The sequence below is a fragment of the Schistocerca serialis genome, chromosome 2 (genome assembly GCF_023864345.2).
Source record: "Schistocerca serialis cubense isolate TAMUIC-IGC-003099 chromosome 2, iqSchSeri2.2, whole genome shotgun sequence".
NCBI classification, from domain to species: domain Eukaryota; kingdom Metazoa; phylum Arthropoda; class Insecta; order Orthoptera; family Acrididae; genus Schistocerca; species Schistocerca serialis.
The window spans coordinates 607,733,787-607,747,309 of NC_064639.1; the positions used below are offsets into that span (position 1 = coordinate 607,733,787).

The 13,523-nt window shown below is 43.9% G+C and overlaps 1 protein-coding gene across 1 annotated transcript in view; it reads right to left on the minus strand.

Moving 5' to 3' along the window:
• The window catches only part of LOC126455641 (uncharacterized), a 116,848-nt gene that overhangs the window by 67,601 nt on the left and 35,724 nt on the right, over nucleotides 1-13,523 (minus strand). Inside the window, exon 2 of the mRNA XM_050091407.1 lies at nucleotides 2,828-2,959. Within this exon, the coding sequence (XP_049947364.1) occupies nucleotides 2,828-2,959 (132 nt within the window). The remainder of the gene's footprint in view (nucleotides 1-2,827; nucleotides 2,960-13,523) is intronic.

Consider the following 13,523-nt stretch of genomic DNA (forward strand, 5'->3'; position numbering starts at 1 on the left):
AGGCGTTCGTGACCACTTGTCGTCATATCACCTCCGGGTCTTCGGCGGACGTTTTTAAATTATTTTTCTGACATTTGTTCTGCACTGGTTGCTGGCATTGTCACATAATTTCCGTCACCAGCAATGGAGGATGAATCTTTACCAATACTAGTAACTACTGCTGATGAAACATCATGAAAATCGTTGAACAAACGTCAGTCAAAAGTCCCAAGACGGAAACCAACAAGTGATCGTACCGTCTGCTTTCCGGTATCCTTTATTGAAAGCCACGCTAATTTACAGCTCCGAAGACACTTGAGAAAATGTTCTATCACAGTATTTTCTAATAAAACTACAAATACATATTAAGTGGATGAGTATCAAAAATAAATTAGAAAAGATAAATGTATCCTCGTTTACAAACGAAATGAGAAGTATCAGGGACTTGTACTAAAGAAATATAACAGTAATAGCATAAAAACGCAATTCCAAACTAAAATAATGAGGATGGAATAACATCTCTTAAAACAAAATATTATAAAAGTGTCTCATTTTCTGAAATTCTGATTGTCAGTCTATTCTTTGCGAAACAGGTTGCCAGTACCTGTCCTGCTGAATGTAAATCTTATATGAGTTTTCTGTCTAAACGATATTGTCATAGGTTTATACGGACAAATATAAGACCAAACACACAAGTAAGGGGAATTAATAAAGAATGAAATTAGACGAATTTACTGGACTGCAACAACGAGTTTGTGATAAAGAGACGCTGTGTGATTAGGGAACTAAAATCCTGCCCCACCATCTCTTGCATCTATGAAAACTATTAGCCTCAGCCACAAATAAAGAGTGTGACACAACAGTTTACGTATTTCAGGCATACTTGTCATGCACACATTCTACATCGTCGGCGTTCATTTGGATTAGTTAAATAGAGTCGGAATTTTTCAGTATCCTCAACTAAAGTAGTCTTTTATGTGTTTTGCGTATTCAAAACACCTTTTAATTGAAGGACAAAATCACGGAGTTTCGTATCTCAGATGACAGTTCTCAATGTGAAGACTACGGCGTCGTAGTGGAGATCCGTAGTCGTCACACCAAGGCTCCGTCCGAAGAGTTCAGTCCATAGTAGTAGCAAAGTTGCACTGTTTAAGCACTGCACACAGTTCTGGAAATGTATGCAGCCGGATCCATATGCGTACCCGTGACATGATAGGTAACCAGTATCGTAAACCAAAGTACAGTCCGAATCAGAGTCCTAAGTAACACACAAGAGTGGTAGTAGCGGCTTCATAGTGATAACAGCACAGTGACGTACAGTAGAAATCTTTCACACCACTACCAAGCTGTGACACTGAAGCGAGCCCCGACAGTAACTCTGGATATCGTACGATTTCTTGTGGTCTGCTGGCCAGATCATTTCCCTTACTTCTATTCACTGCACACTTCGAAGTGAGAGAATTTAGAAGAACACCTACTGTCTTATCATGAATAGCAAATATATCTATGTAAACAAACCAATCTCCTAAAACTTGTAAACGTAAGACTTCTGTTATTAAATGAGTTGTGACCGAAAAAGTGAAACTGGACAATCAGGCTGCGTATTAGCCCATGTATTTCCTACAGGATGAGTTTCAGTTGTCTTCGTCATTTTCAATTGCAGGAAAAATCGTGGGTTCATTCGTAAGTAAATTGGAATTCTTGTAGCAACTAGTGTGTTCCTGAGCAGGAGGGGGAGTACTCTGCTATGAAAAATTACTAGTGATCGTTGCATTTCCATTCATCAATTAATGATCGTATAGGATTTGTTTCACCTGAAAATATGAGTCTTCCGTAAATGAACGCTCACTGGAACCTTTAAGAATACACTGGTCGGTTTGAAGCGCTGCAGGACGTGTAGAATTTCCACCAAACTGTCCTGTGGCCCAACGCTGCTGACGTATTTCATGGAAGGGTCGTGTTGTTTATGTGTGAGTCGGTTATATGGAAGCAGCGCCGACAAGGAGGCGTGAAAGGATGGCACTATCGTGTATGGATGGGCGTATGACAGCAGCTTTAAAGAGGTTTCCCCGATATACTGACCAGCTCGCTCTGTCCATCGTGTCTACAAGGAATGGTGCACCACCCGCAGCCATGTAAGAGCAGTGATCGTACAAAAATTCTAACCGATAGGGAATAGAGACAAGTATCGCTCCTCATCAATAACAATCGGTTTCAAAAGCGACAGAAATTGTTGTCTTTGAATACATGCCCATATCAAACAGTTTCCGAGAAAAGGGAACCGCATGCAAGGAACATTTGGGGGTCGGGTACAATGCAAAAGGCCACTGCTCACAGCAACATATTAAGCTGCACATCTTCACTGCGGCAACTAACAAACTGCACAGTAGTAGACTGGCGGCACGCAGTGAGTCCGAAGAACCGCGATCTTACATCTTTTCAGTTGCTGCAAAGGCCTTGACTACACCTACACCTACACCCTAATTAGACGTTTGAACTGCAGTGCGAAGAGGGTGTAGTCCAGGCCCGAGGTGGTTGCCTGATGTTTTTGAATGTGTTTTCCTTAATATGACTTGCGTCCGGTCATTCAGATTACTACGAACATCGGGCAGGATGTTTATTTCAACATTCTCGGTGACCAAGAGGCGCTGTTTCCATCGTATTCCTGGATGGCTAATGTGCTCATATGAGTCTATCATTAACGGAATTGCTTAAAATTAGTTTTCAACAATCGTGACATCAACGAAGGAGCACATGGAGAAGGTAGAGCAACACCCATAAATTAACTCTAACATTGCATTTTGGCTTAAAGATACGTGTAATCTGCAGAGCTGGAACGTCCACTCACCGACGTGTGTGATCTTGCCGCAGAGCTGCTCAGGGCGAGAGCAGTTGACGAGATTGGCCAGCTCAGGAGAGAACGGGTCCCCGCAGCTGGCGTTACCCTTGGAGTTGCAGTAGTAGCAGCGCAGCGCCCATCCTGTAACACCCCAACGACAGCTCGTGCCTAATAACCAGCTGACACTCAGTTTGACACATTTTAAAACAGCTCCCAACTAACAATTTCAATTAAAATGGCTACAGCAATAGGCACGTAACTTCAGTGAATCCAAGAAAACTGGCCGGCCGGAGTGGCCGTGCGGTTCTAGGCGCGACAGTCTGGAGCCGAGCGACCGCTACGGTCGCAGGTTCGAATCCTGCCTCGTGCATGGATGTGTGTGATGTCCTTAGGTTAGTTAGGTTTAATTAGTTCCAAGTTCTAGGCGACTGATGACCTCAGAAGTTACGTCGCGTAGTGCTCAGAGCCATTTGGGATTTATTCGTAGTCAACAACCGTTGTTGGGTTAAGAACCACCTAACTAACATACGTCAGGAGATATTACGTCATAAACGCACCGAGGTGTGAAAAACTTTCGCATTGTCCATGACGTTCAAATTTATTGCTTCTTTACTACTAATTCTATTTTCATCACGATTCACGGACACTGTCCACATATGCCGCTGAACATACCTGAAAAATTATATCATTGTATGACACATAGATCAGGAGATATGACGTATAGACTGCCGCATCTTGTTTGATGTTTAAATTTATTACTTCTTTTCTACTAATTCTGTTTCCAACACATTTTGCAGGCAATATCCACACATGCCGCTGAATATACCTACTCCAATACATCACTCTACGACACATAATTAAAGAGATGCGACGTCATAAACACCGAGATGCGTCAAAAGTTGCATGCAGTATTAATGTATTTATTCTTTACTCCTAAGGTCCTCGTACAGTCGAGTCAAATTAAGAAAATCACTGACACTTTGTAGTGCTTTTGACAGCTTAGAACTGCAAAGCGCGAACAGCTGTAGGCGAAAACACCAGCCATCTATAGAATTATGGAGAGGCCTTACCTTAGTGACGTTTACAATATCGCTTCACTCAGCGTACACACACTGCCTGGGGTCATGTATCCTAATTTGGACACTTTGCTAACACATTTGTACATTATGCATATTTCTTTCCGCAATTGTTTCATAATTCCAAAGGTGTTTCCCTAAACACGTTGGAATGAAATTTTTTCAAGTCTTCAGTACAAACAAAATTCATTTTTTGTTTTCGTTTCTGATTAACAACCGGCAAAATGAATAGCCTGGCAATGCAGGGTTTGTATGGTAGTGCTGAAATGCGTCTTGTAACGCCACAACCTTAGCAATGCTAGTCACGCATCGGAACGCACAAATGTTTCTTCGCGAGAGGTCACAAACAGACGAAAAAACCCTAGATAATTAAAAATCAATACATATCATTAAAGTTTACGGACACATTTGTAATCATTGTAGAACTTGTTACTGCGTTACTAAGTTTACTTCAAGTTTTCCAAACATCAAATGCAAATTTGCCAATGATTAAAACTCAGACGGCGGAGACCGTAACATATTCCTGAAATAGTGAGGAACAGTGAGGGGAAGTCTAAATTTGGATGCGATCATTCTTAATTGATTTGACTATTTGCTTAAGAAGGCAACGACTGTTAAATTCACTAAGAAATCCAAACGACTCTTCCTCTTCGTGGAGGAGCCACACAGCTAGAAACACTGTTGCAGTTAAGAAAGAATGAGAAGCCTCTGTGGACGAAAGATGTTGTATAGTTGTATGTGCTGCAAATCCCGGCCAGTAAACCGTGACTATTGCCACATCTCCCCTCCCCCACTAAAGATGGCACTATACAAGGAAACTAAGTTGACACTCGGCGCGCTGGCTGATAGGCGCGATCGTAAAGAAATTTACCATTCAAAGTCGCTCCCATCAGCCGCCATGCCGAGTGTCAACTTAGTTTGCGCGTGGATTACTACTCATAAGAATTCAAAGTGCAGCCGCTCCACCCTCACTTTGTCAGCTGCTTTTGGGACCAACAGTTGCAGCAAGACGACTCCCACGAGCCCGCGATATTCTCTCCGCATTTACCACTTCGAGTCAGGTGAAAGTTCGTCTGTTTATTGTTTTGAGTAAGAGACAGAAATCTGAGATAGAAATATCGGTCGATCATAGGCATCACCGTTTGGAAACGGATAATGTAGCTACACTCTGCTGTTTGCAGTGAGACGACAGCGTCCCCCCCTGTGGTAAGCCGTCATGGAAACCACCCCGTTTTGTTGCCTTAGCCGCTGCCTCATGGGTTCAGCTCTCTCTATAATGTGTTAGCATCTCCTCACAAGAATTCAGCACTATACAGCACTTTAAAATCAATGGTTTGTTTAAGGTCTTTGGATAATTTTATATGCTGACTTCTGCGTTCACTGATTACTGGGTCTGTATGTCTGTAGCTTACCTTTCCAGTGAAGCCTGGTCTCGCCTGTATGATTGCAAATTCTGGGAGAGAGCTCGTATGATATATCACATTAAACATTAACCTGTTTTAATTATAGTTGTTTACCCTGTCCAGTTTTCCCAGTTTCCTTATTAACTGGGGTACCCTGAAACCTGTAATGATGTAGGTTGCGTTCCATGATAGGGACCGAGTTATATCTCCATTAAATTCCTGGCCATTTGCAAATTTCCGCCCCAAGAGGCTGATTAATTTGCTACGGCCTGAGAACTCTGTGTCGAACCGTTTACGACCGGCAGACGAAGGTGATCACGTCAGACAATCTTTTAACAGTTCCTCTTCCACGCTGTTAAGGCTAAGGGATGTCTACCGGCCGCTGTGTCGTTCTCTACTTCACTTCTACTTCCGCCTTGCGGATGTGGTCAGCACACCGCACTTCCGGCCGTTTTGCCGACTTTCCATATCCTGGAGCTGCTACTGCTCTATGAAGCAGCCCCTCATTTGACCTCACGAGGTCGATTGCACTTCGTACCATCCCCCGATACAAGAAAAATCCTTGACAGATTCTGGAATCGAGGTCAGGTCCTTTGAGAAGTAGCCATCTATGCTGTCCATGCAGCTACGGAGGCAGACTACGGCAGACAATAGAACAATCATTTATTCTGCAGGTAATAACCTGCTATTGTGAAGTTTCGTTTGTTCTTATTAAGCAGGTAGCAATTTATTTTGTGCTTTTACGAACCAAAAAAACTGGTTTCATTTTTGCGATAGTCTAGGGGCAAGAACTTTCAAATAAAGAAAACTAAAACATAGTTCTCTAATCTGATTAAAGCTATAAACGTTTTACATTTTCATCAGATTAGTTCCTATTTTACCTTCAGCTTGCCAGTATTTCCTTTCTATCCCTTCCATATCCCATGTAGGCTCTTCCACCTACAGTGGGATTAGTATCCTTGAGGCAGCCACGGTCATAAGATAACATAAGGGAGGGAAGTTCAGTGCGCTATCTGTCTATAAATCGCGAATTCTGTTCTGTGTGTTAGCGTATTTGTGTAATTAAATTATCATCTTATTAAAGCTCTATTTGCGGACATAGTGCGTTGCGACCGAAGTACTAAGGCTATTCGTTTATTAAGGTCCGATCGGTCGCTAATTGGAAACCACGGTGAAAATTCGATGTCGCTTTGCACAGTTGTGTTCGACAGTGTCTCTAGTACGCTTTATCTCGCTCTTTTCAGTTCTGATCCCACAGCGAGGACGTAAGGATGCCTAGAAAGAATTGCCCCCACCAACTACAAGTGCCTGCTGAGTCGTTTCACCTATTTCAAATGGTTCAAATGGCTCTGAGCACTATGGGACTTAACATCAGTGGTCATCAGTCCCCTAGAACTTAGAACTACTTAAACCTAACTAACCTAAGGACATCACACACATCCATGCCCGAGGCAGGATTCGAACCTGCGACCGTAGCAGTCGCGCAGCTCCGGACTGAGCGCCTAGAACCGCGAGACCACCGCGGCCGGCACCTATTTCATGCAGCCCACATAACATACGAGTGAATGGCATGCATTTACTGCCTCGTGACAATTCTTGGCCGCACTCTGCAGCGGCAATAAAAATGCTCCTGCAGCCTTTCCAATGGGAACCGTTTTATCACCCACCATACATTCCGGACGTGGCTCCCTCTGATTTTCCTCTTTCATCACATGAACCGCTGGCTATGAAGAATGCCCAATCAGCGAGATGCAGGTCAGCGTAGAGAATCGGAAGAAAGCACAAGCCGCAGCCTTTTATACCGAGGATTGGTTGGTTGATTCGGGGGAGTTGACGAAACAGCGAGATCATTGGTCTCGTTACATTAGGGAAGGATGGGAAAGGAAGTAGGCTGTACCATTTCAAAGGCACCATCCCGGAATTCGTCTGAAGCGATTTACGGAAATCATTGAAAACCTACATCAGGATGGCCGGAAGCGGCTTTGAACCGTCCTCCTCCCGAATGCGAGTCCAGTGTGCTTACCATTGCGCCATCTCGCTTGGTATGCCGAGGGTATTGGAACTCTGGTAGAACGGTATGACGAATGTGTAAACTGGAGTGGCGACTATGCCTAGAAGTTTCTGGAAAGTGTACCTAACTATTATGTACCAAGATGGCATTTACTCTTTCGGACATGTCCGAAAGAACAGATACCACCGGTGACCATGCAGCTCGTTAGAATGAAATTACAATAGAATGAGCACCGTTAGCTGATTACAGGCGTTGACATACGTCAACGGGGACAGATGAAAATGTGTGCCCCGACCGGGACTCGAACCAGTGATCTCCTGCTTACGTGGCAGACGCTCTATCCATCTGGGCCACCGAGGACACAGAGGATAGCGCGACTGCAGGGATTTATCTCTGGCACGCCTCCCGTGAAACCCACATTCTTAACGTATTGTCCCGCATTACATTCGTAGTGCCCACGCTCATTATACTCATTACTCGCGGCGCGTTGCCGATTCCCGTAAGAGTTCGGGCATGGTCACCGATGGTATCTGTTCTTTCGGACATGTCCGAAAGAGCAGATACCATCTTAGTATGTAATAGTTAAAGCTCACCGGCCGCTTGACCATCTTCTTCTTCAGTGCAAATGCACAAACAGCGCCCGAACTCTTACGGGAATCGGCAACCTGCCGCGAGTAATGAGTATAATGGCTAAAAAAATGGTTCAAATGGCTCTGAGCACTAGAACTACTTAAACCTAACCAACCTAAGGACATCACACACATCCATGCCCGAGGCAGGATTCGAACCTGCGACTGTAGCAGTCACGCGGCTCCGGACTGAGCGCCTAGAACCGCTAGACCACCGCGACCGGCGAGTATAATGGGTGGGGGCACTACGAATGTAGTGCGGGACAATACGTTGAGAATGTGGGTTTCACGGGAGGCGTGCCAGACACCACCGCGACCGGCGAGTATAATGGGCGGGGGCACTACGAATGTAGTGCGGGACAATACGTTGAGAATGTGGGTTTCACGGGAGGCGTGCCAGAGATAAATCCCTGCAGTCGCGCTATCCTCTGTGTCCTCGGTGGCTCAGATGGATAGAGCGTCTGCCATGTAAGCAGGAGATCACGGGTTCGAGTCCCGGTCGGGGCACACATTTTCATCAGTCCCCGTTGACGAATGTCAACGCCTGTAAGCAGCTAACGGTGTTCAGTGTGCCTAACTGTTGCAAACAAAGCATTTCTGGTTTCCATTTCGCGACCAATCGGATTTTACTCATAGGAACACCCTCGTATACCATAGTAAATTTAAACGATACAAAGTGTTCGAAGAAACGTACGTAAAGATTGATCTGGTGATGTCAACAGCCGAAACTAACCACTAGATTCCTGTCTTGACATTATAATGAAAAACAGATGACGTTTTTCTTGCGAAACATTATTGACTAAATCCTGAGAGCCAGTGTTCGAGGGAGATTTCCAACAGTTCAGCTGCCCATGTGTCTTACTCAGTGATTTCTGAATGTAAAATTTTAGTGCAGGGCCGGCGTTAGTGGTGGCTAAGCCGGGTGCAAGTGCCCTGGGCTGGGGCGTGCCTACTACGCTGAAGCGCCAAACAAACTGGTATAGGTACGCTTATTCAAACACAGAGATACGTAAACAGGCACAATATGGATCTGCGGTCGACAACGCCTATATACGCCAACAAGTGTCTGGCACAGTTGTTACATCGGTTACTGCTGCTATGATGGCAGGTTTTCAAGATTTAAGTGAGTTTGAATGTGGTGCTATAATCGGCGATGGGACACAGAATCTCCGAAGGAGCAAGGAAGTGGGGATTTTCCCGTACAATCATTTCACGACTGTACCATGAATATCACGAATCCGGTAAAACATCAAATCTCCTGCATCGCAGCAGCCGGAAAAAGGATCCTGAAAGAACGGGATCAACGACGACTGACAACAATCTTACAGCATGACAGAAGTGCAACCCTTCCGCAAATTGCTACAGATTTCAGTGCTGCGCCATCAACAAGTGTCAGGGTGCGAACCATTCGACGAAACATCATCGATATGGGCTTTCGGAGCCGAAGGCCGACTCGTATACCCTTGACGGCTGGCTGCACAACACAAAGCTTTACGCCTCTACTGGACCCGTTAACACTGAAATTAGTCCAAAATTCCCCAGACATGAATATTAATGAGCATATCTGGAATGGCTTGCAACGTGCTGTTTAGAAGAGATATCCACCCCCTCGTACTCTTATGGATTTATGGACAGCCCTGAAGGATTCATGGTGTCATTTCCCTTCAGCACTACTTCAGACGTTAGGCGAGTCCATACAACGTCGTGTTGTGGCACTTCTGCGTGCTGACGGGAGGTTCAAATGGTTCAAATGGCTCTGAGCACTATGCGACTTAACTTCTGAGGTCATCAGTCGCCTAGAACTTAGAACTAATTAAACCTAACTAACCTAAGGACATCACACACATCCATGCCCGAGGCAGGATTCGAACCTGCGACCGTAGCGGTCGTTCGGTTCCAGTCTGTAGCGCCTAGAACCGCGCGGCCACTCCGGCCGGCCTCACGGGAGGCCTACACGATATTAGACAGGTGTACGAGTTTCTGTGGCTCTTCTGTGTAAATAGAAATCGAACGCAAGTTTCAAAATCTGCACGTATGGCTCTGAATAAAAGGCGTGAGCGCTGCAGTGCCAGTCTGAATCCGCGGGATATTTAACTAGCTATTAAATTAATGCAAAATACTACAGCTATACATAAATGTCACGACCAATCCATCAGACACCGCAGAGCAGTAAATATTATTTTTACATATACGCAAGTATTGTAATATTTTTGGTCGAATTTTAATTTCCGTAACTGATATCAGATTTTAGTCGAAGTATAAGAGTTTTTTTTAAATATCAAAGTAAGTAAAAGGGTATAATTATGAAAGAAGTTTATTTCTAGCCATATCGAACATGTATGTTATGTAATACGTTCAAGTATTCGTTTACGGATCTTAAAAACCTCGCCCCTCGCCAAGTTCTGGGTTCGCATAGTGACTTAGCTAAAGCGCTTGTTTTGAAACTTCTAAAATATTTTGATTACTTTCATATTAAAATAATTTAAGTATTAATGCAGATTCATTAGTGAAAGAGACAAGTGTCTTAACACGAATTTTGAGTCGGGTAGCTTTCCGCAATGGTAACACCGGTTCCGCCAAATCACCGACGTTAAGGGCTATCGGGCTTGGCTAGCACTTGGATGAGTGACCGTCCGGGCAGCCGAGCGCTATTGGCAAGCGGGGTGCACTCAACCATTGTGAGGCCAATTGAGGAGCTACTAGATAAGTAAGTAGTGTCTCCTGTCACGAAAACTAACAACGGCCGGGAGAGAGGTCTGCTGACCATATGCCCCTCGGCATACGCATCCTGTGACGCCTGTGGACTGAGGATAACACAGCGGTCGGTCGGTGGCGTTGGCCCTTCAAGGCCTGTTCGGGCGGAATTTAGGTTAGTTTCAGCTTTCAATTTACGTCCGGATAAAAATTTAATTAATTGACATCTACAGTTTTTCTATTTCATATCTTCTTCTTTTCATTTCAAAATGATGTTCGCCTTTTACAGAATTAGGACGATATCGTAGACAAAAATACATATGTTTCGTTCATTTTAAAACGGTTTATGCTTTCACTTTCATTTGGCCAGTTGAGCTTCTTTCGGTTAGCGTCTGATATGAGCCACAAGTTTTGTGAAGCCGATATTACAGCAATGAATTTGCTGTCTTCGTGCGAATGTTTACTTCCGAAACTTAATATGTTTTCTTTTGTATTGCGGTTTATCATTACTCATTAGTCATAAGTAGTACTCATTAGTCATAAGTAGTACTCAGATGTCAGTCGAGCTGAATAGCCTGCTGCACGCTCTCCGTTATTCTGTGGTTGTGTAGCACGTTACGTATTTGTATCGTTGCATCACACAGTTTTAAGACTTAACAAATTACCCGAATGGAAAAAAGCGTTACAGTGCTACATCAGGTTATCAAAAAGGAGAAGGTAAGACCGAAAAACTCAGTGCTGCGAAAAAGGGACATATATTGTTCCCTCTGCGTCACTCGCTAAACCAATAGTGTCGGGGGAGTCAGAAGGACGTGGAGATGACTGAGGATCCCTAATTGTTAGTTAATAGGATCAGGATTCACAGAGACGAGATTCGTCGTTAGATAGGTCCACTTATACCTGATTAAGGTTGTTGTGTTGTAGGTACTTAAGAACGAACCGCTTGTTCAAAAATTATTGCCATTTTTCATTTTTTTTTCTTCTAGACCCCAAAGAGAGATGTTCGAAAACAAAATAGTGGATCGTCCTTTTAAGGGCTATCGGAAAAAGGGATAGTCTGCGTGGACAGATGCGTCCATTTGCTAAGCATTTGCCCGGATTACAAAAGGCTTTTGGCTTTGACTGCGGAGGCTTCTATTCAACTAATGGACATTCAGAAGTATTTGAAATCATTTCATTATGTCTTTATGTCTTCAATTTACCGTAGGTATTAGCTGCAATAAACTCACATTACATTGGGCTTTAGGAGAGGAAAGCCACAGTAGAAGTTGTAAGTGCCAATATTAAGATTTCACTGGAAGAACTAAATAAATTGAGAAATGGTTCGGATACTATTTAGGCAGACAGTTGCGACCCAAGAGAAAATATTGGAATATCACCACATTTGACTGTAACGATTGGCGGCACAGGTGAACCGAAAGACAAAAGAAAACGTTTTGCAACAGAAGATTTGATCCTGCACGCAAACGACATTTTGAAACGAAATGTTTTCAATGTGAGTCTAGATACAGTTGTATAAAACTCAACTACACTGACGGAAAAAACTGCAACACCAAAAAACAATTGTTGTAGAGCAATGAAATTTCGTGAATACTTTTGTCTAGGGAATCTATTTAAGTGATTAAATTGTCAGATCACAGATTTATGGAGGTGTGAGATAAGACATTGCAAACGTGAATGCTGGTACATTAATACCTGGTGTAACTGACAGAATTTTGCGTCTCCCCAAGCATGAAAACGTGCGTGCATTTTGTCGAACAGGTGCCGGATGTCAGTTTGTAGGATTGACTTCCATGCCAGTTGCACTTGGTAGGTCAATACAGGGGCAGTTAATGCTGTTCGTAGCTAACTCTGGAACTGTCGTCCGATAATTTCCCATACGAGCTCAACTGGAGACAGATTCGTGAGCAAGCAGAGGAAGGCAACTTGTCGACACTCTCTATAGCTTGTTGGATTCCAACAGCGTTATGTGGTCGAGCGTTATCCTGTCGGAAAACACCCCCTTGAATGCTGTTCATGAATGGTAGTGCAACAGGTCAAAACACCGGATTGAGGTACAAATTTGCACTCGGGTTGCGTGGAATAATCGCGAGAGTGCCCCTGCCGTCGTGCAAAATGGAACCCCAGACCAGAACTCCAGGTGTAGATCAGTGTATCTACCACACAGACACGTTAGAAGCAAGATTACTGGGCTTTCCGTCGTATGAAAGCTGCGAATACCCTTGGAAAGGCATTAACCTAGCTGTGTGTTAAATGATCAACTTATGAGATGGGACCTATTCTTTGAAAGAGATTTGTTTTTACATAATTTACGTTACCGTAAAGACTCGAATCTAGCTCGAACGCTGATACATCGATTGCGCAGTCAAAGAAACATTTTAACAAAAGCTGAACTGAGCGTACCGATTCGATCTATGTAAAATAAAACACCTTTGTAGATCTTCAAAATTTACCGTACTTCTGCTTGTAATGTGAAAGCGTAAAGAAGGTCGTCTTTAAGCCATAAAAGTGAGCGGTCTTGCCAGCGTGCAGACAACAGTTATTAATTAATAAAATTCAAGTAATTTATGTTCGATACTGTAAATCGGCAAGTTATTGTGATGAAGGTGTTGAACGGTGCAAAAATTGCCTCAAAGACAGGAGAAAGGTAATGACTGTAATTTGTGACAAAAACGTGAACCAAGAAGCTAGCAGCCGGCCGCGGTGGTCTAGCGGTTCTGGCGCTGCAGTCCGGAACCGCGGGACTGCTACGGTCGCAGGTTCGAATCCTGCCTCGGGCATGGGTGTGTGTGATGTCCTTAGGTTAGTTAGGTTTAAGTAGTTCTAAGTTCTAGGGGACTTATGACCTAAGATGTTGAGTCCCATAGTGCTCAGAGCCATATGAACCAAGAA